The sequence below is a fragment of the Carcharodon carcharias genome, chromosome 8 (genome assembly GCF_017639515.1).
Source record: "Carcharodon carcharias isolate sCarCar2 chromosome 8, sCarCar2.pri, whole genome shotgun sequence".
Classification (NCBI taxonomy): Eukaryota; Metazoa; Chordata; class Chondrichthyes; order Lamniformes; family Lamnidae; genus Carcharodon; species Carcharodon carcharias.
The window spans coordinates 176,143,129-176,169,896 of record NC_054474.1 but is presented as its reverse complement, the minus strand read 5'-3'; the positions used below and the strand labels follow the sequence as shown (position 1 = coordinate 176,169,896).

Genomic DNA, 26,768 nt, shown 5'->3' with positions numbered 1-26,768 from the left:
ATTTGCCGCCTTCCAATCTTTGACACAATCCCCTTCCCAAAGATCTAAAGAGTTCTGCGTCACTTGTGTGAGTAAATTTAACTTTTTTTTAAAAAATCCACACAATCTACTCTTCCCTGAAAAGCTCAGCTTCTAAATAATGAAGTTCTGAGGATATTTTCACATATGCTACAATTTCTGAAATCAGCTTGAAGTGATGGATTCCTATCACTTATGTTTATTTATCTAAGAGTGAGCTAGCAACATGAGGAAGAACACTGACTTTTCCGCATCCCCTATCCTCTCTCTTTGCCAAGGTTATGAAAATATTTTGAAGAATCTTGCCACATCTCCCAGTATATTAAAGGATATTGTATCCTTTTATTTTATCCTTTTATTTCTGAATGGGGAACAGTACGGAAACTTGTTGAACAATTTCAAAATGTGTCTAGATTCATAATTTTAAAATGTAACTGTTTTAAACTTAAATATTTACAAGATGAATTAACACCAACCATACGTTGATATTTTAGCACCCTTGTAAAATACAGCTTGCAAAAATAGGCATCAAATCCTACTAACGTTCTGTGAATTAACTTTGAATACCATAACAAAAACAAAAATACCTGGAAAAACTCAGCAGGTCTGGCAGCATCTGCAGAGAGGAGCACAGTTAACGTTTCGAGTCTTCAACAGATCTAAGGAAAAATAGAAAAGGGGTGAAATATAAGCTGGTTTAAGGGGGGCGGGACAAGAAGAGCTGGATAGAGGGCCAGTGATAGGTGGAGATAACCAAAAGATGTCACAGACAAAAGGACAAAGAGGTGTTGAAGGTGGTGATATTATCTAAAGGAATGTGCTAATTAAGGGTAGAAAGCAGGATGAGCGAGGTACAGATAACCCTAGTGAGGGTGGGGTGGGGTGAAGGAATCGAAAAAGGCTAAAAGGTAGAGATAAAACAATGGATGGAAATACATTTAAAAATAATGGAAATAGGTGGGAAAAGAAAAATCTATATAAATTATCGGAAAAAACAAAAAGGAGGGGGAAAATCGGAAAGGGGGTGGGGATGGAGGAGAGAGTTCATGATCTAAAATTGTTGAACTCAATATTCAGTCTGGAAGGCTGTAAAGTGCCTAGTCAGAAGATGAGGTGCTGTTCCTCCAGTTTGCGTTGAGCTTCACTGGAACAATGCAGCAAGCGAAGGACGGACATGTGGGCATGAGAGCAGGGTGGAGTGTTGAAACGGCAAGCCATTCAAGCAAATACCATAACTATTTCTAAAGTGAAATAATCTCTGTGTACAAAACATTTCAACAACTGGTCTAAAATTCATGTCCATCTTACTTTCTGTAGGATATTCAAAATCACATTCAAAAACTGGGTGCTGAGTTGACAGAGAAGGAACGTGCAATGGAGCACAAGTACCAAACTCTACTGACTGAGAACAAGCAGAAACTACAGAGCCAAGAACTAGTCATTGAGCGGCTGACAGACAGTTTAAACAACAAAGATAGACTGCTCCAGGTGTGGACCAGAAAAGAAACTACTGTGGAAAAATAACCTAATTGAAAAGCACTAGTGTAGACTGGTAACTTATGCTTTGATATAGCTTGAGTGATGCAAGTTAAATGTTCAAAATAAAAATGTTTTTATAGAAGCCTAATCTGAAGCAATGCTAGTAAGTAATGCATCAGGAAGCTTGTTTAAAGAGTTGCATTTAAACTCAACTGTTTTTTTTTTGCCATTTTGTGACCAACTGAATGACGCCATTAACATTTTGAATAGAATAATATGTGATTTGAGTTATAGATATAGTGCCATTCTTAATCTATCTGGTAGTATAGGGCAGTGGTCACTTATTAATTTTCTTTGGCTGACTGCCATACTTTTAGAAAAACAATCCATGGCAATTGACTTTATTTTTCCCATCCTCACTATTGGAAAGCATTGAACCTCTACCCATTGCTCCACACCGTTGCAGTAATTGAGAATCTTTGATGCACTAATGTCTCAGTGCACCGCAGAGCACTATGTTGATCCAATGTTCTGTATCACTATTTTTGTTCTTACTTTATTTAAAATCCTATAGTTTACCATTTTAATCCAGGCCTTAAGTTATAATAGGCACCATGTACAAATTGCATAATTGACCTACTATTGACAAAATTATAATTGGCAGAATTGCAGTGAGCTATAGAGAAAACATCAAAAAAGTATCAGTTGATGAATCAATAAAGGAACCTGACAATTTGAGTAACTCATTCATGAGTGGGCTATGGATAGTGGAGATCCATAACATATATTTCACTGTTGGACAAAACAAGTTTTATAAATAAGATGTTATATTTTCAACTGGGAGAAAATCCATTATCTTTCTAACTTGTAAAAAAAAGGTAATATTGATTTATACCTTCCTATTTTATATCCAAAAGTATTAGTGGATTTGACCCTACAACCTTCAGGTCTATTGTGTGTTAAGTGGTTGCATAGCACTAACCTACTGAGCTAGTATAGAGCTTTTCTTCAAGCTTACTCCTTGGAAGCCATTTAATCTAGATAATGATGTAATTAGTTAATGACAGGTGTCATAAATTAAGACCAATTCTAGCCTGATTTTTTTTTGCCTGTAATTATACAGAATGACTACTGAGCTTGGCCTAAATAGCCAAGTGGTTATGGTCCTGGGTTTGTAACCCCAAGATCAAGAGTTCAAATCTCACAATGGCAAACTATGAAATAATGTAACCTCATCTGAATACAGATGGAAACGTGTTAACTCGAAAGAGTATCAAGAGTTCAATTCTCACAATGGCAAACTATGAAACAATGTAACTTCATCTGAAACAGATGGAAATGGGCTTATACTCGAAAGAGTTACATAAATAGCCAAGTGGTTATGGTACTGGGTTTATAACCCTAAGATCAAGAGTTCAAATCTCACAATGGCAAAACAATGAAATGGAAGAGACATTGAACAAATATTTAGCTTGGCCTAAATAGCCAAGTGGTTATGGTACTGGGCTTATAACCCCAAGATCAAGAGTTCAAATCTCACAATGGCAAAACTATACCCATGACATGCCTTGGCCTAAATAGCCAAGTGGTTATGGTACTGGGCTTATAACCCCAAGATCAAGAGTTCAAATCTCACAATGGCAAAACTATACCCATGACATGCCTTGGCCTAAATAGCCAAGTAGTTATGGTACTGGGCTTGTAACCCCAAGATCAAGAGTTCAATTCTCACAATGGCAAACTATGAAACAATGTAACTTCATCTGAAACAGATGGAAATGGGCTTATACTGGAAAGAGTTACATAAATAGCCAAGTGGTTATGGTACTGGGTTTATAACCCTAAGATCAAAAAGCTTGGCCTAAATAGCCAAGTGGTTATGGTACTGGGTTTGTAACCCTAAGATCAAGAGTTCAAATCTCACAATGGCAAACTATGAAACAATGTAACTTCATCTGAAACAGATGGAAACAGGTTTGTACTCGAAAGAGTATCAAGAGTTCAATTCTCACAATGGCAAACTATGAAACAATGTAACTTCATCTGAAACAGATGGAAATGGGCTTATACTCGAAAGAGTTACATAAATAGCCAAGTGGTTATGGTACTGGGTTTATAACCCTAAGATCAAGAGTTCAAATCTCACAATGGCAAAACAATGAAATGGAAGAGACATTGAACAAATATTTAGCTTGGCCTAAATAGCCAAGTGGTTATGGTACTGGGCTTATAACCCCAAGATCAAGAGTTCAAATCTCACAATGGCAAAACTATACCCATGACATGCCTTGGCCTAAATAGCCAAGTAGTTATGGTACTGGGCTTGTAACCCCAAGATCAAGAGTTCAATTCTCACAATGGCAAACTATGAAACAATGTAACTTCATCTGAAACAGATGGAAACAGGTTTACTCAAAAGAGTATCAAGAGTTCAAATCTCACAGTGGCAAACTATGAAACAATGTAACTTCATCTGAATAGGAACAGATGGAAACGTGTTTGTACTCAAGAGTTACAAGTTTCTGGTGATGGACTGTGTCAGAGAGCTTGAGCTTGGCCTAAATAGCCAAGTGGTTATGGTACTGGGTTTGTAAACCCAAGATCAAAAGTTCAAATCTCACAATGGCAAACAATGTAACTTCATCTGAACAGATGGAAACATGCTTGTACTCAAAAGAGTTACAATCTCAGCAGGGACCACTAAATAGCCAAGTGGTAATGGTACTGGGTTTGTAACCCTAAGATCAAGAGTTCAAGTCTCACAATGGCAAAACTATCAAGAGTTCAACTGTGCCTGATTTAAAAGATTATCAAGAGTTCAAATCTCACAATAGCAAATTGTGAAACAATGTAATTTCATCTGAATAGGAACAGATGGAAAACATGTTTGTACTCGAAAGGGTTACAGAATGAATAGTGATCACTCTTTTCTCATGTTTTTCTCTTTTCCTAAGGATTACATGGAGTTGGCAAAAGGAGTTCAGCAAGGAGGGGATCAAAGCCCAAATGGAAAGGATGCTTTGCTAGCTAAACTGCGTGATCGTCTAAAAGAGAAAGATCGAGCTCTTGAGGTATTCTCTCTTTAGTAAATTAAGCAGAAAAATGGCAATGAATGATATGATTATTGTTTGTAGAAATAGAATGTGAAAAATAGATTGCAAAATTAAATGTATTTCAAAATTATCAGCACAGTTTTTACTGGCTGCTATTATGTGGTCTGGTCACAAAAATACAAGATCTATAACTATAATGCCTCCCACCATCCCCATAGTTCAATTGGTAAGCATGTTGTATTAGGGAGTCAAACAGACCAGGACGATTGAAGGTTCAATCCCTAATCTGTAGTCAGTCCAATGACCACAGCAGTGGGAGCGCTGCAGTTGACCTTTAGTGTTGCCAGCCTAAGGAGGGGAAAATTTTAGATGGGGATCCTGCACCTGATCACCACACTGCTGATAGGTACTTGTGTATGGATGTCAAATACAAACCTGACTTAGTTCAGCTACAGCATCTCCATGGTAAAATAATCTGTAAACTCACAGCTCACAGATGCAGAAAGGCTATTTAGATGATATACTGGAGGACAGCAGAAACAATTGAACCAATCCCAGTAACGTATGGGAGGATAAACATCAATTGAAATGTCTAACCTGAAAATAGAATTATTAAAACTGTATTGACCTCTTTTGAAGTGTACATGTGACAAAGATGTATGAAAAATGCAGTCGGAGACTCATGGTATTTTTATCAAGCACTAGCATCTGTTATGGTAGCAAGTTGTTGGACTCGTAATCCAGACAAACGGACTAATGATCTGGTGACAAAAGTTCAAATTCACCATGGTTACTGAGGAATTTAAATTGAGTTAGTTAATTAATTAAAGAAATCCGGAATAAAGATGGTAGGATCAGAAATTAAATGACCAGTTTGCTGTAAAAACCTATCTGATTTGCTGAAGTCCTTTTTAGAGAAACGATATCTATCTATCCTTATCCAGTCTGGCCTATAATTGACTTCAAACCCACTCTCAACTGCCCTCTGAAACACCCTAGTAAGTCATGTATCTGTGTTCAAGAAGGTGGCTGTAATAAATACTGGTGTTACCATCAATGCCCATCTCCCTTGAATGAGCTTTTTAAAAGAAAAACTTGCATTGCTATTTCTCTTAGCTTGTACAGACTGGTTTGAACATTTGGCTCTGTAACAAGTTGCTATTTTTATATTTGCTTAGCAAATAACTGACGAGCTGCTGCTTCACTCACTCCAGAGTATCTAACACCAGTGGAATTGCAGTCATTACCCAGAGTGCTTCAGTGATTGTGCCATTTTTCTGCACACATGTGAATCTGCTAATTCGGTTCTCCTGTTCTATAATGTAATAACTTTTACCAACCAGTGCCTGGTTTAGGTTATCGGTACTCTTTTCACAGACATTGTCAAGAAAAAGCTAATAAATTCTAAATCTTTGTACCTATTTGTTTTATAAAGGGGACAAAATATATCCTATTTTTATTTCTTCAATATAATATTCACTCTTTACAATTTTTTTTTGTAAACCCTAAAGCAAGCCATTGATCAAAAACATGCAGCTGTTGACGAAAAGGAGAATGAAATTCAACAGCTGCATCTAGCTTTGAGAGAAAGGGAACATGATTTCGATCGACTGAAGAGTCTCCTTGCCAACAATGAAGAAACCATTAATGTAAGTTTAATGCAGGAATTACATATTCTGTACAAATACAAAATATCCTACAGCTATTTTCTTTGGACGTATTCTAAAGGCGCAGGTTGTACTTTGGTGAGGCAAAAAATGATTTGTTAGCAGACTGCTTCTGTCACTCTGCACGTACCTCTGTACCTTTATCATTTCAGAGGACTTATATATTGAGTAAAACATTGGCATGCAAACTTGAGTACTAAAATTTTTAACTTAAAATTTAAGAGTGAAATTTAAAATCCATATGTAAAACAGTCCTCCTCTGGTCATTGAAGAGCAGCAGCTGCTGTAGAAAAGTCTTAATTGGAGCAAAAGACATGTAGATGCCAGTGTTAGGAAGCAATTCACAGGATTATATCCTGTGGAGTGAAGGGCAGTACAAAAGAGAAATTAGAAAATAAAGGAATACTTCATTTTGAACAATGAGTAAGTGTGTGGCATCATTGTTGTAGTGTCACATTTATTTGAAAGTCAAAATCATTTTTAAGAAAAAAAAGATTAGAACAATTTATTTCAGATTGTTCTTATTTAGCATCTGAAAAAGTTAACTTATGACCTGAGTGTCCTTTTTAACAGTAAATTTTAATTATCTGGAGGACAGAGCAAGTTCATATGAATATGCTTTACTTGGTTAATTAATTGTTCTGGCCTATATTCATATTCCTAAAACTGCAGAGAATATAGAGACCTTCAGGATACAGTATTGTTTTCCAGGTAATTTCAAGTGACTGCTCTCATTGTAAGTAAAATTACTGTGATCTAAGTTTAATTTTTCTTTGAAGCGCTTGGATGGTATGATTAAAGAAAAAGACGTGGAGCTGCAGCATCTGGCAAATACATGCAAGAATTTGCAAAGAGCAAAACAGGAGTTGGAGGATAATCAAGCACAGTCTCTCCGTGAGAAGGATGCCATTATTTCACAGCTGCAGCAGTCTCTAAAAAATAAGACTGAAAATTTGGAGGTAATTAATCTTTGGACAAAACAAGATTCTAGAAATAACAGACATTTGTGCTGCACAGATCCTGTGTAATATTGTACAAGTAGGCAGTATATCAGATATCCTAATCAATCTGATCAATTATGTATCCTGCAGTTTTACTCTTTTTGTGACTTTCTATCCCAAGTTTGAACAATAAAGCTTTTTTGAAAAAACAGTTTTCCGATGCTAGTCTGCTAGTGCTATATGTGGGTGTGTGTGTGTAAATATTCAATATAGTTTTTCATCCCACTTCATTAAATTCTTGGGAATTAGATGCTTCACAATAGGCACATCAGTTATTTTAGATGCTTTTCAAGGTAATTACTTATCAGTGAATGTAATAACTAGTCCTTAACTGTAATATATTTTTTTTCTCAAATGCAGGAGATGACAAACTCATTGCTGAGCCAGGCTCATTGTGGCACCAAAGACTTGGCAGAGCAATTGAATCAGCGCTTAAAGGTAAAAGAGAAGATGCTGGAGGATGCTTGGGCAGAGAAAAAGCAGCTGAGTGCAGAGCATGAGAAGGAGATTGCAGATCTACTAAACGCCATTAACAGCAAGGATCAACTCCTCAAAGTATGTGGTTGAGAAATAGATATAAGATACTTATTTTTTTTTTATTACTTGCATTTATATCAAAATTGTCTGACCCAATTGGATACTTTTCAGATGCATTGATTCTGAAATAACTTCAGCGAACTTATGCAGCTCTGAAACTTACTCTTTTGTCTCTGGGCTGGACTGTAAACAGGATGATTATGCCTGGTATTTGTAACAAGCTATTTATATTGATTGTCACAGGGACACTGAAAAGGCACAAGAGTCCCATTGGGGTCTCATCATAACAGAACCCCTGGAAAACAGCCGAAAGCTGGTTAAGCTGAATCTTCCCTTTGCCTTGGGACTTTCTGACGTGCCTTGTAAGGAGCAGAACCTCTTCCTGTCCAGTGCAAAACAAAACAAATGTTGTCTGGTATCAGGTGCAGGGCCAGGAGCTCCCAACTCAAGGAATTCTTGCTATCCTGGCTCAATCAGCAACTACCATTTCTCTGCAGGCTGGTATTCCCCCAAGGGTAGCTTCCAGGCTACAGAAGTAGGCTGAATCCCTGAAGGAAGCATCAATTTTATTTTTTAAAAGTGCCAGATTGCGGCCCTTGTACAGGAGACCAAGAGGGACATAACTTGGAAATGGGGTGATGGCTTGGGAAAGAAAAGAAATTCATTTAAACAATTACAGAATCCTTGATTGGAAAACTCAATGGTACTTATGAACCTTTTTTGCCTAGAATATTTACACTGTCTGTTCCAAATACATCCTTTTATAAAATGATCCCTTTAATAAAAGCATTGTGCATTTGGTTGAATAATGTTCTGTGATGGTGGCATTGAAACATCTTTTTTTTAGATACCACCTAATTTATTGAGTTTAAATTATTAAAAATTTAAATAAATTTTGGCTCTTGCAGATTTTCCATCTGTTAAAAATCGATATCATCAGTCATGCAAGGATTCCAATAATTTTTTTATATTTGAAGTTCCAACCTTGGACAGTAGGTACTATCTTCTTAGCAATGGCTGACTGAATATTTTTATTTTGCATTTCCTTTTCAGGAGGCATCAGAACGTTATAATCGCCGTCTATCTGAACTCAGCCGTGAGAGTCGGGGACTGAATCGTCAATGTGCTGAGAAAGAGCAAGACGACTTTGGCCTGTTGAAACATGACTGTCTGTTAAACCAGGAGCAGATACTGGAAATGGCTCAACTTAAAGCTGCTCTAGATGAAAAGGATAAGATTATTAACGTGAGTACGGCTGCAAATCTAGATGAGTTCTTATAAATTATACTTTAACCTCACTGATACTGCAAGAAGTATCAGTCTTGGTGTTAAATTGATAATTGTCTGAATTGTCTCTTGGGCAGAAGGTGCAGTTGTTTCTAATTCTAAGCATGGACGGATTGATGCAGTTAATTAAAACCATACAGGAGCCTGTCATTTAAATTTAATTGTCATCCAAAATTTAGACAACATTATTTTTATAAGTAGTGCAAACCTTGGATGATACCATCCTAAATGCGGTAGCGGGTAGGTAAAGTTTACCCATCGGCCGCAATGACGGCTTGTCACGCCGCATTAATTATGCATTCCCAGGAAACATGCCGTTTCCATGGCGGGCAGGCTGTCATTCGTCCGTCACACCATCATCTCGCCACTTCATCACGCCAGGCGCCATGACCAGAATTGTACGCTGTTCCTGCGGGCGCTCGACCGACCCAGAATCACGTGAGGAGATGTCGGGCGCGCGTCCCGATGTCATCATGCTCACGCGCAACATTACGATCAGCGGGCGCGTGCGGGAGTCGGAAGTGTGCCCACCGGCAATTAAGTGGGAAATTAAGCCCATTAAGGAACCACTTTTGTTAGCGATTTTACGCGGCCTATCCACTTGGCAGACAGGCCAAACCAACAGGCGTCCTTCATGTTTTCATTCCAAGCTACAGCCAGGGCAGGATAAAATGTCCAGGGTTAAATAAAATAAAAGAAGACGTTTGAGGGATGACCTGCTATGTAATCTGCTGCCAGGTGCTCACATTTACAGTATTGTCACAGTTTGCAGCAGTTTATTGAGCTGATTTCATTCTTAAATTACTGCAGCTCCCTGAGGCAGCTCCACAGCAGCCTTCAGGGAGCGCAAGCCCACACCCTCCCTTCTCGCGGTGCCCACCCTCTTCCTGCAAACACACACACACCCCAAACAGCTCTGAGCCTTTTTCAGCACGTGTTTCACTGCAGCCAGCATGAAATTGCGTTTGGAAGCTGATCGCGGGCAGAAGTGCATTTTGCGTCCGTTTCTGGACCCACCGATCGCGCATGCCTGCTGCAAAGAAGACATGGCCCTGAATGACAAAAAGACTGCAGCCCCCAGGTCCAATGATGCCTCCCTCGTGCGCCTTTTGGGCACAATGGAGGCGCGCCATGATGTCTTGTACCTCCCCTGTGGCTGCAGGACGGGCAGCAACCTCACTAACCTGGTTTGGGAGGCGGTGGTTAGCACCAACGCCCTGCAAAAGAAGGCAGCCACCCATTGCCGAAAGAGGATGAATAATCTTCTCCGTTCCGCCAGAGTAAGTTACTTTTCTCATTGCTCTCACACTCTCACAAACCCATCACACATGCACAGGGCCCTCACTCACTGCCAGCTTAAGGGCCATCACCATTCACTCTCTCGTACACACCTTCATTGTCCTCATCCCATCCGTGGGACCACTCACCACCCATACATGCCAAGCATACCTATCATCTGACCTGGCAAGTGCCCTGCTCACACTCTCTCCATCTTTATTGATACAGGACAAGCTGGCATACAGCAAGAGGGAGAGGTCACTTACTGGTGGAGGAATGCCTGAAATCAAGGTCCTCATGGACTTTGAAAACATAGCCATCCAACTGGCCGATGAGGATCTGGACCACCCCTGTGCTGACAGTGAGGTCGGCGCTGCTCTACCACGTAGGATCCCAGCAGTGCAACATCCATCACACAACCATGCTGTGAGTGGTATGTCCCGTTTCACAGCCCACTGCCATTCACTAATTATCTCTCCTTGCTTTCGCAGGTACATCTGCCAAACAGCTGATGGAGTCCACAACGCAGGGCCTTCACACAAGCCCTGAAGAAACCTCTGAAGAGGAATATGAAGGCACCCCCCCTTGAAGTCCCGTCACAGTGTTCACCCACACTCTCCATCAGTGCAGAGACACATACCTTGGTGGGACCTAGCTTTAGAGTAGCCTTGGGATCACAATCTGGTGAGCACATCCCACTTTCTGATCCACAGCAGGCAGTGGCTAGGTCTTCCCAGGTTTCCGGCACTTGGAGGACTGCTGGAGGCCAGAAGTTTGCAGAGTCTGAGTCAGGTGATGAGCCTCTGGACTCAGTCATGTCACAGTTGCTGGAGCTGCAAGGCAAACTTGGGAACATCAGGATGTCTGCTGTACTCCTCAGATTGCAAGGCACGATTGAGGAGCCCGTCCGCTGTCAAGTTGAGGTGATAGCACTGGCATTGCCAACATACTGAAGTCAACACTGGTAGGATGGAGATCTTGGTCCAGAATGTCACTCGTGCACGGCTGCGCGGGCCAAACTCCGTCGCTGACGCCATAGCTTGCTTCTGACAGATTGTATGCGAGAGGGATGTAGGGCAGCTCAATCTCACTCCAGCTACCCCATCTCCTCAAGGAGTTATCCAGTGGCCCTTGGGCACCCATCGTGAGGAGGACCAGCAGCTCAACAATCCGGGGCCATCCACCCAGGTAACTCCTGGAGTATCCGGCCCATCTGAATCACCTGTTCCTGCGACACCAGCAGCTCCAGCTCCATAGGCCGAGGAGGGTGCCACTGCCACACAGGCGGACCCTGAGAGCAGGCCGCGGCCCTCCTGGGCTCGGCCCTCCAGAGGACACCCACCAAGGTCATCACCGACAGGGCGTAGCAGTCAGCAGGCAGCCTCCACCTCAACTGTAGATGTCCAGGGAGCACCAACGCATAGTGGCAGGGTTAGGAAGGTTAAGAAGATGTAGTTGCACAGCCTGGGTACGGATGTTAATCACTTGTACATAATGTTCACTATGGTCAATTAACTGCCAAGAATATCTCCCTGCCTGTGGCTCCTTGCTCTGATGAGCAGTGTTCATGTCACTCAGATGGGAACCCTTTCTGCACAAGATAAAGACAGGTGTCTCAGCCCAAGGCCTCTTCCCTGTGCTTTGTGCAGCCTTCAGACCAGTGTGATGGTCCAGCCTCACACTCCCTGGACACATTACTGATGCCTGCACCTCGATGGTGCTGGTCATTGCTGCCAGAATGTCGCGGGCAGGCGTCACAGAGTTCCGCCATTCTCTCTGTGTGCTCTCAGCACCTTTTAAGGTGGGACAAAAACAGAAAATGCTGGAAAAACTCAGCAGGTCTGACAGCATCTGTGGAAAGAGAAACAGAGTTGCTATTTTGAGTCCGCATGACTCTTCTTCAGAGCTACAGAAAAGTAGAAATGTGATAAAATTAATGCTGGTTAAGTTGTGGGGGGGGGTGGGGGGCGCGCAGACAGGTGAAGCTGATTGAAGGCTAGTGATAGGTGGCATCCTGGCTCTTCTGGTCCTGGGCGAAATGCACAAAGTTGTATACCCTTGTGAAGATGGCATCTGTGATCTCGTGGATGCATTTGCAGCTGACACTTGTGATATCCCACACCCGTGGAGCCCTGAAAGGAGCCATTGGTGTAGAAATTGAGCGCTGCAGTCACTTACACAGCCACTGGCAGTGGATGCCCTCCATGTCCACGTGGTGCCAAATCCTGCAGTAACTGACAGATGTGACTGACTAGTTCCCTAGACATGGGTAGTCTTCAGCGACACTGGTTCTTGGTCATCTGCACGGATGAAAAGCGATGTCTATAGACCCTGGTCTAGCTAGGCGCTGACTGGCAACGGCTCACTGTGGCTCTTCAACGGCATATGCGGGAGCCCCAGCCTCCCCTTATTCCAGAGGGTGCTGCTCCTCTGTCTGCACAGCTGGCCGTTCAGCCGCTCTCTGTCGTCTTCACTCTCTGTGCACTTCAAGGCATAAAGCTAGTTCATCAGGCTCCATGAACTTGATGTACTCCTCCTGCAGGATGAAAGGGAGAGACGTGCAGGTTCGCATTGGTGTACTATGAGCCTGTCTTGGTTAAGTCTGAAGGCCCCTTAACGCATTCCGGAGAGTGCTGGCCACCACTTGGATGGCCGGAGATTAGTGCGTTGCATGGCTGACAGAAACCCCACCTTCGACCCACTCCGCCTGACCAATTGGCAGCAGCTTTGCTCATTGGACTGCATACTGTGCTCATGGCTCAGGCACAGGTATTCTCCTGTCCCACACTGCAAAACTGTACTGTTAGTTTGAACCATGGGGGAGACTGGTCCAAACCCGGATGCTGACATTGCAAGGAATTGTGAGTACCTCTACCAGTGCCTCCTCCATGGCCAGCTTTAGCAAGGAGGTTGTCCAGCATGTCCAGCCTTCCACTGTTCTGCAGTCCACTGAAACCTTCATTAGTTTACAGTCTGTGCCCAAGGTGTGAAAAGCTCTGGAGCACTTGGTGGCATTTTCATGTCTCTGCGTTGCTTGAGCAGGCAGATAAACTAGAGACCCAACTCCACACATATCAATGTGGCTGCACCTGAACTGTCTCAGCTGGAGAGAAATGGTCACTTTATATATGGTGTGCGTAATGCGTGGCCACTTCCCTCGCCCACCCCTCCCCCACCCTGCTTGTGCTCTACCTTCAACCACAGGGCAGCCTTTTCACCCATCCCCACCTGCAAAAGCCTCCCAAAATCACCTCAACTGCAGGGCAGCCTTTGCCTCCCCACTCACCCCCATAAATGCTCCTCAATCTTGAAGTCTAACCGGCATCCCTTGCGAGCGCTCTGCAACATCACTGTGCACTCACATCTTAGTTCCCTCAAAGTGCAGTCTGCCAAGTGCATGCCTATTATAAGCTGTAGTGAAACACATCTCCGTGCAATCGTGCCAACGTGAGCCGATGATCAGCGGTTGGGTGGGGGGGTGAATGAGTCTGGCGGGCTAGCCTTATAATGACATGCAGGTGTATTACAATAAGGTTCCCGATGTCTGATGGCAGGAAATGTGGCCCACCATCGATGGGCTGAGCGGACGATTGCAAACTGGTTTCACAACATCGTGAAACTGATTTTTGGCTTTCTCGCCATTTTGTCCACTCACACCACCGAACACGCCTGATGCCATTGGGCATGGATGATTCTGCCCTTGGTGATGTTTGTTTTGTAAGGGACAGGAAGAGGTTCTGCTCCTTTAAAAGATTTGTCAAAAACTCCTGAGGAACAGTAGGAACCTCGCAGAACTGGATTAATGCTATTTATAGTGGTCCTTCCAGAGGTAGGGAGGGATTTTGATCGGACCCTTGTGGTTTTCAGCTCCCAGTGACAAACAAATTTAGCTTTCTTGCACTTTAAGACGGCTGGTTCTGGTGAAAACAGGCTCTTGGTTACTGAACATTGTTGTTTGGGAATAACAGTTCTGGCTTTTTCATTGACAATGGGCAAAGAGTGCATGAGACAATGGCCTTGTTTTTGGAGGTAGTATACTCGTTGGGCAGGATTTTCCACTTGGCGTGCGCACACTCAAGCATCGCATGATATTTTGGTCAGCAGGCATATGCGAGAGTCAGCAGCGCACCCGCCGACAATTAAGAGGCCTATTAAGGCCATTAATCAATTAATTAACTGCTATTTTTCGCTACCCGTCCGACATTAAGGTTGGCGGGTGAATCGGCCAGGCTGCCTTTGGATTTTTGAGGAAACCTCATCCAAGTGTGAATGAGGTTTCCAACATTGACGTTAAAAAAATGGGCAGAATTTTTATTATCAACATGTTTAGTGAGTGATTCGTATTTGTGGAAATTTTTTCCAGGATTTAACAATCTTTAATTAAGGGTTTAAAATTCTTCAGCTCCTTGAGGCAGCTCTCTGCCTTCAGGGAACTTTCATTGCGCGCTCCCCTGTGCCTGTGCTGACTTCAGCGCTTGCCCTCCTCTCGCCCCCACCCCAGCAGCATTGAGCCTTTCAGCGCGCGTTTCACTCTGGCTGCCCGTTAATTGGCCAGCCCGTGTGAAATTGTGGTTGGGGGCCGATCGCGGCCGGCGGGCTGTTTCCAGGCGCGATTGCCTGACAACCTCAAAATCCTGCCCGTTGGAAACTTGGTGTATCATTATAATGAGTTCTTCAATGATGTAACATTCATTTCTGTGACTTAAAAACTCATTTCTGACATGAATTATAACCTTCTTTGGTAGAAGCTAATGGAACATGGACAAAAGAAAGACCAGTACTTTGCACAACACGAAACACCAAACCCCTCGCATATTCTTGAGCTGAAACAAACAATACAAATACTGCAAGAACAACTGCATGAGAGAAAAGGTAGGTAATGACGGGAAAAAGATTGATAAAATTAAAAACCAGTTGTCTGAGTGAATTACCTTCTGGTGCAGCGTAATAATCCTGAGTGGTTGTGTTGTGTAAAGGCGGAGCTTTGGCTCCCTTCTACCCATTGGTTTGTTGAATAATTGAGGCAATACTTGGAAGGTTCTGTGGCCAGAGGATGAGTGAGAAGCAAAGAGCGAAGTGTGTTGTATACTGACTATACTGATCACTATTAACGCAGTGATTCTGATGATGTTATGTGTTGATGATCTGGGGGGAGAAAAACAAGACCTATCAACCACTGTTTTACATGAGTGTTTACAATATGTCTCATTCAGCATATTTAACTTGTTTGAAATGCTATAGCCTGTGTTCTCAGTTACCCAATTTACACATCCATTACCCAGACAGCCCCTCCCACTTACCTTCTCCAAGTTCCATTGGCTTCTCATACCCTAGCAAATGGCCTTTGAAATGCTCGTCCTTTGTCTTCAAATCTGTCCCAATTCATCTGCCTACTTTAGTGACGTCTTCCTACTTCACATCTCCACAATTATCCCCACCTCAAACTGAACAACTTCTTGTCTCCTGCTCTACCAGTGACAGCTGATTCTTAGCCATCCTGGGTTTGCCTGCCCAGCGCTTTCCTCTTTGCCATCTTGTTCTTTATTTAAAAGGTAAAAAAAACCCTTTTAAAATCCTTCTCTTTAACCTTTGGTTTCCCAAACTTTCTCATCTTTTGTTTCCTTTCTCCCTTCTTGCTAGGTATCTACTGTTTTGTCAGCCTAAAATTAAGTGCTTTGAAACATTATTCCGCAAAAGAATAATACAGAAAGACAGCTTGTATATTTAGTTTGGTGCCTCTTCCAGATTGCATTGAAGTATATGCAAGAATTTATCTCAATAGAAAGCGTTTAATGCCATTATAGCATCTGATATATACATAACCTCTTCCATAACTGATGGATTTTATTTTTATAAAAGCAAAAAACTGTGGATGCTGGAAATCAAAAACAAAAACAGAAACAGAAATACCTGGAAAAACTCAGCAGGTCTGGCAGCATCTGCGGAGAGGAACACAGTTAACGTTTCGAGTCTGTATGACTCTTCAACGGAACTAAGTAAAGATAGAAAAGGGGTGAAATATAAGCTGGTTGGCGGGGGGGAGGAGTGGGACAGGTAGAGCTGGCTGGATAGAGGGCCAGTGATAGGTGGAGATAGACAAAAGATGTCATAGACAAAAGGACAAAGAGATGTTGAAGGTGGTGATATTATCTAAGGAATGTGCTAATTAAGGGTAGAAAGCAGGACAGGGAAGGTACAGATAACCCTAGTGGGGGTGGGGTGGGGTGATGGAATCGAAATAGGCTAAAAGGTAGAGATAAAACAATGGATGGAAATACATTTAAAAATAATGGAAATAGGTGGGAAAAGAAAAACCTATATAAATTATTGGAAAGTGGGGGAGGGGGGGAGATCGGAAAGGGGGTGGGGATGGAGGAGAGAGTTCATGATCTAAAATTGTTGAATTCAATATTCAGTCCGGAAGGCTGTAAAGTGCCTAGTCGGAAGATGAGATGCTGTTCCTCCAGTTTGTGTTGAGCTTCACTGGAACATTGCAGCAGGCCAAGGACAGTCATGTGGGCATGAGAGCAGGGTGGAGTGTTGAAATGGTAAGCGACAGGGAGGTCTGGGTCATGCTTGCGGACAGACCGAAGGTGTTCTGCAAAGTGGTCACCCAGTTGAGGAGTCATACCGACTCGAAACGCCAACTGCGCTCCTCCCCGCAGACACCGCCAGACCCGCCGAGCCCCTCCAGGCACTTTTTTTGTTTTGGATTTCCAGCATGCGAAGCCTTCTGCTTCTATCCCAATCTGGTAGGATTAGTGTTGCTGTATGCATTATCTGGTACACACTGCATACAGCAACACTAATCCTACCAGATTGGGATAGAAGCAGAAGGCTTCGCATGCTGGAAATCCAAAACAAAAATAAAAGTGCCTGGAGGGGCTCGGCGGGTCTGGCGGTGTCTGCGGGGAGGAGCGTAGTTGGCGTTTCGAGTCGGTATGACTCCTCAACTGGGTGACCGCTTTGCAGAACACCTTCGATCTGTCCACAAGAATGACCCAGACCTCCCTGTCGCTTAACATTTCAACACTCCACCCTGCTCTCATGCCCACATGTCCGTCCTTGGCCTGTTGCATTGTTCCAGTGAAGCTCAACGCAAACTGGAGGAACAGCACCTCATCTCCCGACTAGGCACTTTACAGCCTTCCGGACTGGATATTGAATTCAACAACTTTAGGTCTTGACCTCCCTCCTCCATCCCCACCCCCTTTCCGATTCCCACCCCCCCCCCCTTTGCCCCCCAATAATTTATATAGATTTTTCTTTTCCCTCCTATTTCCATTATTTTTAACTGTATTTCCATCCATTGTTTTATCTGTACATTTTAGCCTATTTTTATTCCTTCATCCCACCCCATCCTGTACCTTGCTTGTCCTGCTTTCTACCCTTAATTAGCACATTCCTTAGATAATATCACCACCTTCAACACCTCTTTGTCCTTTTGTCTATAACACCTTTTGTCTATCTCCACCGATCACTGGCCCTCTATCCAGATCTACCGCCGCCCCCCCCCCCCCCCCCCCCCCCCAACTTAAACCAGCTTATATTTCACCTCTTTTCTATCTTAACTTAGTTCTGTTGAAGAGTCATACGGACTCGAAACGTCAACTGTGCTCTCCTCCGCCGATGCTGCCAGACCTGCTGAGTTTTTCCAGGTATTTCTGTTTCTGTTTTTGATTTTATTTTTATTCTGAGTTAAATTAAAACACTAAATTTCATTTATGGAGATTTGATTGTACAGTGACGAATGTTAATGACTTGCGATACAACCATGGCAGGAATTTGAGCTCAGTAATTTTTGTTTTCGTTAATAGATCAGAAATTAACATCGTAGAACCAAGAGACTAAATCCATTTATGCAAACCTCACAGCATTTCCCCATCTGGTTGTTCTCAGTAATTAATGTATGTCCCTTCTTTCTTTAACTTAGCTGAATTAAATCAACATGAGCCTGCAGAAGATGAGATTCTCATTAAAATGCCCCAACATGAGAAGAGCTCAGCCAGCCTGAAAAGAGAACTCGCTGAAAAAACTGAAGAATTAAACAGCACCTTAAAGAAAGAAAACAAAGCAAAAGTATTATGTCTGCTGTAGCTAGAATAAGTCTTGGCAAAATTATTCGTTGAATGCTTTTTAAATGGCTTCATATAATTCTATTCTGGGTGACTGTGTAACCAAGTTTTTTTTTTAAACTCTTAATTTTGCAGATGGAAGTGGCCCGACTCAAGTCGTTTGACAAATTGGAGAAAGATATTCAGACACTGGTTGCAAATGTTGAGTCATTGTCCAAAGTCATGCTGACCAAGGATGAAATTATTAAAGTAAGACTGTCACGAACTCTTTTTTTTGTCCAGTGGGGTAAATTTAATTGTCATTCATTCTCAGCATCGCTGGCAAAGCTGGCATTTATTGCCCATCCCTAATTTACCTGTAACAGGTTTGGCAGGCCACTTTCTTCAACTGCTGCAGTCCATGTGGTATAGGTACACCCACAGTGCTATTAGGGAGAGAGTTCCAGGATTTTGACCCAGCAATAATGGAGGAATGGTGATATAGTTCCATGTCAGGGTGATGTAAAACTTGAAGGGGAACTTGCAGGTGGTGGTGTTCCCATGCGTCTGCTGCCCTTGTTCTTTTAGTTGATAGAGGTTGTGGACTTGGAAGGCACTGTCAAAGGAGTGACGTTGACACAGTACTTTTGTAGATAGTACCTGCTGCTGCCACTGCACTAATAATGGAGGAAGTAAATATTTAAGATGGTGAATGGGGTGCTGATCAGGTGGGCTGCTTTGTCTTGGATTGTGTTAAGCTTCTTGAGTGTTGTTGGAACTGCACACATCAAAACAATTGGAAGGTATTCCATCACACTCCTGACTTGCACCTTGTAGATGGTGGACAGGCTTTGGGGAGTCAGGAGGTGAGTTACTCTCTGCAGACTTCCCAGCCTCTGACCTGCTGTTATTTATTTATGTGGCTGGTCCAGTTCCGTTTCTGGCCATGATAACTCCGGGATGTTGTTAGTGGGTGATTCAGAGATGGCAATGCCATTGAATGTCAAGGGAAGATAGTTGAATTCTCTTTTGTTGGAGATGGATATTGTCTGGCACTTGTGTGACATGAGTATAACTTGCCACTTATTAACCCAAGCCAGAATTATTGTCTGGGTTTTGCTGCATATGGACATAGATTACTTTTGTGTATCTGAAGAGTTGTAAATGGTATTGAACATCGTGCAATCATCAGCAAGCATCCTTGCTTCTGACCTTATGATGGAGGGATGGTCACTGATGAAGCAGCTGAAGATGGTTGGGCCTAGAATGTTAGGCTGAGCAACTCCTGCAGCAGTATCCTGGAAATGAGATGGTTGGCCTCTAACAATCACAACCATTTTCCTTTGTGCTAGATGTGACTCTAATCAGTGGAGAGTTTTCCCTCTGATTCCCATTGACTTCAATTTTGCCAGTGCTCCTTGATGCCACACTTGGTCAAACGTTGCCTCGCTGCCAAGGGCAGTCACTCTCACCTCACCTCTGGAATTCCATGTTTTTATCCATGTTTGGATGGGATTTGAACCCATGCCCCTAAAGTATTAGCCTGGGCTGCTGGTGCCCAGTCACATTAGCACTACGCCACCATTTCCCCCATGAATGGGAGGATTTTTTTTTTTCCATTTTCTTTGTATTTTTGTAAACTTAGTTAATTTTTTTATCACAGGATCTTCAGTCTAGACTTTCTTCCTCTGAGGTAAAGGGAGCGGAGCAGTTTACAACAGAGGTAATTGTGCTGAAGGATGATATCCAGAGACCTGATCACCCTCCAAGAGAAAGAACTATCATCGGTGGAGACAGCCAGCAGGTTTGTCACCTCTAACATGGCTATTTGATTTTGTCTCTTATAGATATGTTTTACTTAAATCTAGTTAACAAGGGCACCAAGATGATCGCTAATTAAATTTTTTACAGTCTGTCCCGACTTTAGAAGATCAGATGTCAAAGGAACACTTGCATCATGTACTAAAATCTGAACAGCAGCTCTACTCGAGACTGATCAAAGCAGTGAAAGAACCAGACAGGTAGAAAATAATGACTGTTTCTACCTTTATTAAATATGCGGGGGGTTCTTTTAAAATAAGACCTAAACAAGAACCATTTTGAAGATTCGTGTATTTCTGTTTGTAGCTGGCTTATTTATAAACAAATGTAAGATCTCATATGAAAGTAAAATACAGCAGATGCTGGAACTCTGATAAAGACAGAAAATGCTGGAAATACTCAGCAAGCCAGGTAGCATCTGTGGAGTGAGAAACAGAGTTAACTGGCTGAATTTTCCCATGGACTTTGAGACCCCAAAATCAGGACCAAATGGGGGTCCTGTGTTCACACATGCCAGCAGTGAGACCGGCACATGGATATTCAAGGAGACAGCCTCCTATTTCAGCTCTGGAGCCTCAGGAGAGGTGAGTGTTGCTGTGGCAGCGTAGAAAATGCCAAGGATGTCTCAAAATGGATGTGCCCTCAGAGCCTAAAAGTAATTGGAGGGGGGAAGCATTCAGAGGCTCGAGTGGCCCCCACAGCCTGCCACTTGGGGTGAGAGGAGGGGGGGAGGGTTGCCTCCATTAAGCTGGTGGCCTCTACACATACTGGGGATCTGCTCTGCTACCAGTAAGCACGAAAAGTCACCCTTATTTGGGGCCTTAATAACTTAAGTTGATGGCCTCCTTTGTTGAGGAGGCTCCCCACTATTCCATCCCCCCCCCCGGCCACCACCACTTGCCTCTTAGCCTGCCACTCTGGGGCTGGGAAAATTCAGCCCATTGTTTCAAGGCTGTGACCCTTCATCTGAACCATTCTGATGAAAGGCCACTGACCTGAAATGTTAACTCGATTCCTCACTGCACAGATGCTGCCAGACCTGCTGAATATTCTGTTTGATGTGCAAGATCTGATGCTGCAGTGCACTTTTGACAAAAAGTATATATTAGAGGTGGAATGTGTCTGATACATTTAAAATCACAGCTTGAACTCATTTCTCATACTGACCTCACCTCTAATGAACAAAAAAACTGAGTTAACTCTGCAAAGAAGTTGTCAATCTTTTGCTTTCATTCTCTGCTACAAAGGATTTAAAACGTACATTTCTTAATCTAGAGTCATGTTTTTAGTTTTAAATAAATGTTTTAGATTATACATGGTGCTTTTAATGAGACTCAAAAGTTGGTGATATTCTTCTAACATCCTATGTCTGAGAGGTTTACCTAAGGCAGTGGATTATTTATTAACCTTTTAACTTTTGGGACATGGGCTCAAATCCACTCCAGATCCATGAGTTTGAAGTTTCTGTTTTCTAGCTGACAGGATTTTTTGAAATGAGTTTGAACACTCTCAAAACTTCTAGTAAGCATTGTCCTACATCACAGCTTAATAATTTGACCCTCTGCCAATTCCACTTGGATGATGCAAGAAGGCTGGCATTGTAAATTGGAGGTGGGAGGGGAGGAAGTCACTTTATAGAGGAGTTTTATGGTTGTGCTGTAATTTACTTGGATGTGCATGATAACTGTATATGAGAGACTCCTTTGGGCTCAAAAATTAGTTGATCGAGGCTTTTACTGCTTCCAATAGTTGACTGTTGGCATTCCTTTTTATGTATTTTCCTACATTAGGCTTTCACAGAAACCTGTTTATTTACTTTGTGCCAATATGATAGAATAAGTAAGCCAGCCAATGTATGTTTTACTGTGTGTGTTTTTATAAATTGGCTGTTAAATCTTTTGTTTTTTTTTTCCTTTCCCATGATGCTGCTTCTTTGCCACAATTCTGTGCAGCTGCAGTCGCATCCAAGCCTTGCAGATGGAGCTGACAGCCATTCAGTTGCTACGACAACAGCTTGAGGAAAGCATTCAAATCAATCAAAATCTACAGAGGAACTTGGAACAGCAAATCCAGGAAGCAAAAAGAAAAGAAGGTGGGATGCAAATGAAAACATTGTAGTACATTATAGGGAAGGACTACAAGCTAGTTCCTTAAAGAGAGAAAAGTTTATTAAAAGAAAGATTTAAATAATACATTGCACTTTGACTCAATGGGAGACATGCAGTTTTGTTTTTGAAGGATTTTTTAATTGCATTTGGAAAAGCACAACTAAGCCCATAGAATTGGCAAGCTATTTAATAGTGGACAGCATCACAGCAGTGTTCAAAACTTGTTCGTACACATTATCCACCAACGTGAACATACTAGCAGGGGTCATGGAATAGGGATCACAAGCAGGAATCCTGACTGGTGTTTACTTTCCCCTTTCTTCCCTAGCCCACAGGCACTGACATTAATTTAATGTTTCCCAGCTGCTGCTTAAAATAAATAAAAAAAGAAAGACTTGCCTTTCATGACTTCAGGATGCTCCAAAACACTTCACAGCTAATAGACTACTTCTTGGAGTTTGATCACTGCTGTTGGAAATGTGACAATTAATTTGTACACAGCAAGCTCCCACAAATATCAATGTGATAATGACCAGATAACCTGTTTTAGAAAACTTAGCTAAGCCAGTACCAATCACAGTCGAACCTGGAAGGTTCTGGTCTGAATGGCTTAGCATTATACTAGGTGGTATCTTTAACCACTGGACCATTAATTAGAGGAGGCCTGTCCCTGTGAATTATAACACAATTTCACTCATTTTTAGATTTTTGTTAGGCAAGAGCATTAAGGGTTATGGCACCAAGGTGGTAAATGGAGTTAAGATACAGATCAGTCATGATCTAATTGAATGATGGAAAGATTCAAGAGGCTGAATAGCCTCCTGCTGTTCCTCTATGCTAAATTTACTCTGGATTATTTTGAAAAACTAAATGTAGCCTTCAAATAAGTTGTATTGTTCAATGTGAAAGGTACCAATTTAATATATTATCTTCCATGTTATTCAGGAGGTTTGTTTTGGATTTAATTTCTGAAATGAGTTATGAATGCTTGATTGATGCAGCTTTACAATTAAAAATTGTGTTTATCAAGAAATTAATGAAAGTATAATTAAATTAAAACTGTCCTGTCCAGATACTAAATGAAATTTTATTTAGCTTGCCACTTGTAAAGCCAGCTAATGACATTGTCGTAATCATTGAGTGGGTGGCACCTAAATCTATTCTGCTCAACAGTTTACAAAGTAACTTGCAGTTCCAACCTTTATGGGCTTGTAGAAGCCAGTATAGTTTATTAATATTTTGCAGTATCCTGCAGGTTATGTCAGTTTAATAGCTGCATATAATTAAAAATGTTCTGTTTTGATCCATTAATATCTTTTGTTAAAAGAAAATTTGGAGTGGAATACCCTTCAAGTACATTACTTACAGCATATCATTTAGTACATTACATCCAAGCTATAAAATTGCTGAGTTGACATCACCAATCAAAGAGCCCAGCACTGTTTCTTATAGACCCAATGCTACAATGATACTGCTGGACTTCTATTCCTAAAATTGTAGCTTGCCAGCTCTGGGAATATCTGGATCTTAGTGTATCATTATCAACTAGGTGGCCTACTTTTTAGTACCACGATACTGGCTGAGTAATTACACTCAAATTTGGGAAACCTAAAAGCAGGAAGTCAAAGTCTAGCTGAACAGCTTTTTAAAACTTGGAATGTGCAATTCACCATTGGAAACTGCAATTTTTAGTGCTTGCTGTCCTAATCTTCATTTTAAATCTATTGATTTGAGCCAGAAAAGTTGTATAGTCCTTTAGTGATTCTAGTGTAAATGTTTTGTCCTTTCCAAAGCTGAGATTGTTATTGCTTTTAAGCCATTTTTCCTCTAATCTTATAAATTTCTGGTGTACCCCTGGGTTCACTTCCTAAAACTTTCCTCCATGTTGATTGTTCTTATTTTAGTGTAACTGATTTTAGACTCATTTGATGATTCATCAATTATTAGAAGTTAAGGAACAAAAGTAATTTATTTGTGAGTCATGTTAAAAACACTGGGATGTTCAGCACAAAATTGATTGGATCAAATTGTGACCCAGTTCAGTCCCTGAAACAGTGATTTTAAAAAAACATTGCAAATATCTAAACATTGTGTGCTTGACAAAGACAATACTGTTCCAAGACTTTGCTATGGTCAGTACTACTTCTGCTGTAAGAGAAGTGCTGTTCAGAAAGAGGAACTGAGTATGTAGGTATTTTTGCGAGTGGAAAACAGTTTCTAGTGGCGTTCCACAGGGCTCAGTGTTGGGTCCCTTGCTGTTTGTTGTATATACTAATGACTTAAATGTTTCGTGGCATGATTGGGAAATTTGCAGATGTTACAAAAATTGGCTGTGTATTTGATAGTGAAAAGGATAGTTGTCTCCAGAATTATATCAATGGTTTGGTTTATTGGGCGGAAAAGTGGCAAATGGAATTCAATCCAGAGAAGTGTGAGGTAATGCATTTGGGGAGGGGAAACAAAGCTAGGGAATTCACAATAAGTGGGAGGGATAGAGGAAGTGAGAGACTTTGAAGTGCATGTCCACAGGTCCCTGAAGGTGGCAGGCCAGGTGGATATGGTTGTAAAGAAATCATATGGAATGCTTTCCTTTATTGGACAAGGTATTGAATACAAAAGCAGGGTTATAATGATGGAACTGTATAAAATGCTGGTTAGACCACAGCTGGAATTTTGTGTACAGTTCTGGTCACCATATTACAGGAAGGACATAATTGCTCTGGAGAGAGTAAAGAGGAGATTTACAAGAATGTTGCCAGGGCTAGATAATTGCAACTATGCAGAATGATTGGATAGGCTGCGGTAGTTTTCCTTGGAACTGAGGAGGCTGAGGGGTGACTTGATTGAGGTGTACAAGATTATGAGGGGCCTAGATAGAATAGATTGGGATGTCCTGTTTCCCCTAGTGGAGAGATTGATTACCAGGGGGCGCAGATATAAGAGGATTGGTGGAAGGATTAGAGGGGACATGAGGAAAAACTTCTTCACGCAGTGGGTGGTGGGTGTTTGGAATTCGCTGCCTGGTTTGGTGGTGGAGGCAGAAACCCTCAACTCGTTTAAAAGGCACCTGGACCTGTAATCTGCAAGGCTTCGGACTGGGTGCTGGATTAGAACGTGCAGCTAGTTTTCTGTTTTTTATTTTTCAGCCAGTGCAGACAAGATGGGCTGAATGGCCTCTTTCTGTGCCGTAACTTTTCCATGGTTTTACCACACAGTGCACAATGGAAGTCAAACTCTGTTCCCTAAAAGGCTTTGGATGCCGGATAAGTTGAAACTTGAAGACTAATATCATTAGGTTTTTTGTTGGTAAAGGACATCCAGAGATATGGAGTAAAGGCAAATAAATAAAGTTGAGGTCGAGATCAGCCATGATGTAATCAAAGGTGGAACAGGCTTGCAGCTCTGAATGGCCTACTCCTGGTCCTATCTTGGCCAGAAATTATTGCTTTATATTTAATAAGTCACCAATGTTAAAACCAATTGCCTTTTCCAGCTTTGTTAATTTTTCTTCTTGATTTATTTGATGAAGAGAAATAGCTGGAAAATGTATAGATCACAAGATGTTTGAATGAAAAAGGCTACATAATCCATCTTGATTCATACACCCAGAAAGATCCTGCTGTCACGCCCTCTCACTTCCAATGCAGCATCTAATTATTTCTCAAATAATTCCAAAAATGTTGCCTCCCGATCGCTTTCCAAAGTTAGCCCCATGTATTTAACATTGGCTTTATGGGTGAAGAACCTACAATACTTGTCCTAAATTTGAACCTGTTTAAACCCACGTTTCCTTATCCTACTCTCTTAATTTAGTTTGAAGTAATATTTTGATTCTGCTTTCCCAATGTGACTTTCTGTCTTGTATATCTTGATCAGATCATCTCCCCTCTTCAAAGCTTGGAAGCTTAAATTTCTTAGTCTTTTCATGTAACTCAAACCTCAACCCTTAGGATCAGCAGAATAGCACTTCTGCATTGGCTCCCACATTTGCATTTATTCGCTATGTCTTAATGTCCAGAACTGGAACACAGTACTCAGGGTGTGGTCTGATGAGAGCACTGTACCTTTTGAAAAATATAATTTTCTGCTTTGTTTATTTTTATCAGTGATAGCTACAAGTAGTCATTTTGCTCATGTTTTGTGTTGTTGAAACTTTATTGCCCCAGACACTGCATCCAAAGCGGACATGGTTGACTTTAGAGAGATTGAGACTCTACGACACCAGTTGGAAGACACTCAGCGCTGGAATGTGTCTCTGCAGTCCCGACTTGGACAGATGCAGGCTAGAGCTGGCGGAGTGGGTGCAGCCAATGATTCCGGTATAATGTTACTTTTCCCCCTCTCTCATACATATCATTTGTTTTTTATTCATTCATGGCATGTGGGCTTCGCTAGCTGGGCCAGCATTTATTCCCCATTCCTACTTGCCCTTGAGAAGGTGGTGGTGATGCCTATTTGAACCACT

The 26,768-nt window shown here is 41.8% G+C and overlaps 1 protein-coding gene across 8 annotated transcripts in view; it reads left to right on the top strand.

Moving 5' to 3' along the window:
• cdk5rap2 (CDK5 regulatory subunit associated protein 2) overlaps positions 1 to 26,768 on the top strand; it is a 162,118-nt gene that overhangs the window by 52,711 nt on the left and 82,639 nt on the right. For all 8 annotated transcript variants that reach the window (XM_041193297.1, XM_041193298.1, XM_041193294.1 and 5 more), the window contains exons 14-26: positions 1,336 to 1,506; positions 4,452 to 4,568; positions 6,062 to 6,199; positions 6,997 to 7,176; positions 7,579 to 7,773; positions 8,809 to 9,000; positions 15,066 to 15,192; positions 18,254 to 18,399; positions 18,531 to 18,644; positions 20,038 to 20,178; positions 20,286 to 20,395; positions 22,148 to 22,287; positions 26,470 to 26,622. In XM_041193297.1, coding sequence (XP_041049231.1) covers positions 1,336 to 1,506; positions 4,452 to 4,568; positions 6,062 to 6,199; positions 6,997 to 7,176; positions 7,579 to 7,773; positions 8,809 to 9,000; positions 15,066 to 15,192; positions 18,254 to 18,399; positions 18,531 to 18,644; positions 20,038 to 20,178; positions 20,286 to 20,395; positions 22,148 to 22,287; positions 26,470 to 26,622 — 1,924 coding nt within the window. The remainder of the gene's footprint in view (positions 1 to 1,335; positions 1,507 to 4,451; positions 4,569 to 6,061; positions 6,200 to 6,996; positions 7,177 to 7,578; positions 7,774 to 8,808; positions 9,001 to 15,065; positions 15,193 to 18,253; positions 18,400 to 18,530; positions 18,645 to 20,037; positions 20,179 to 20,285; positions 20,396 to 22,147; positions 22,288 to 26,469; positions 26,623 to 26,768) is intronic.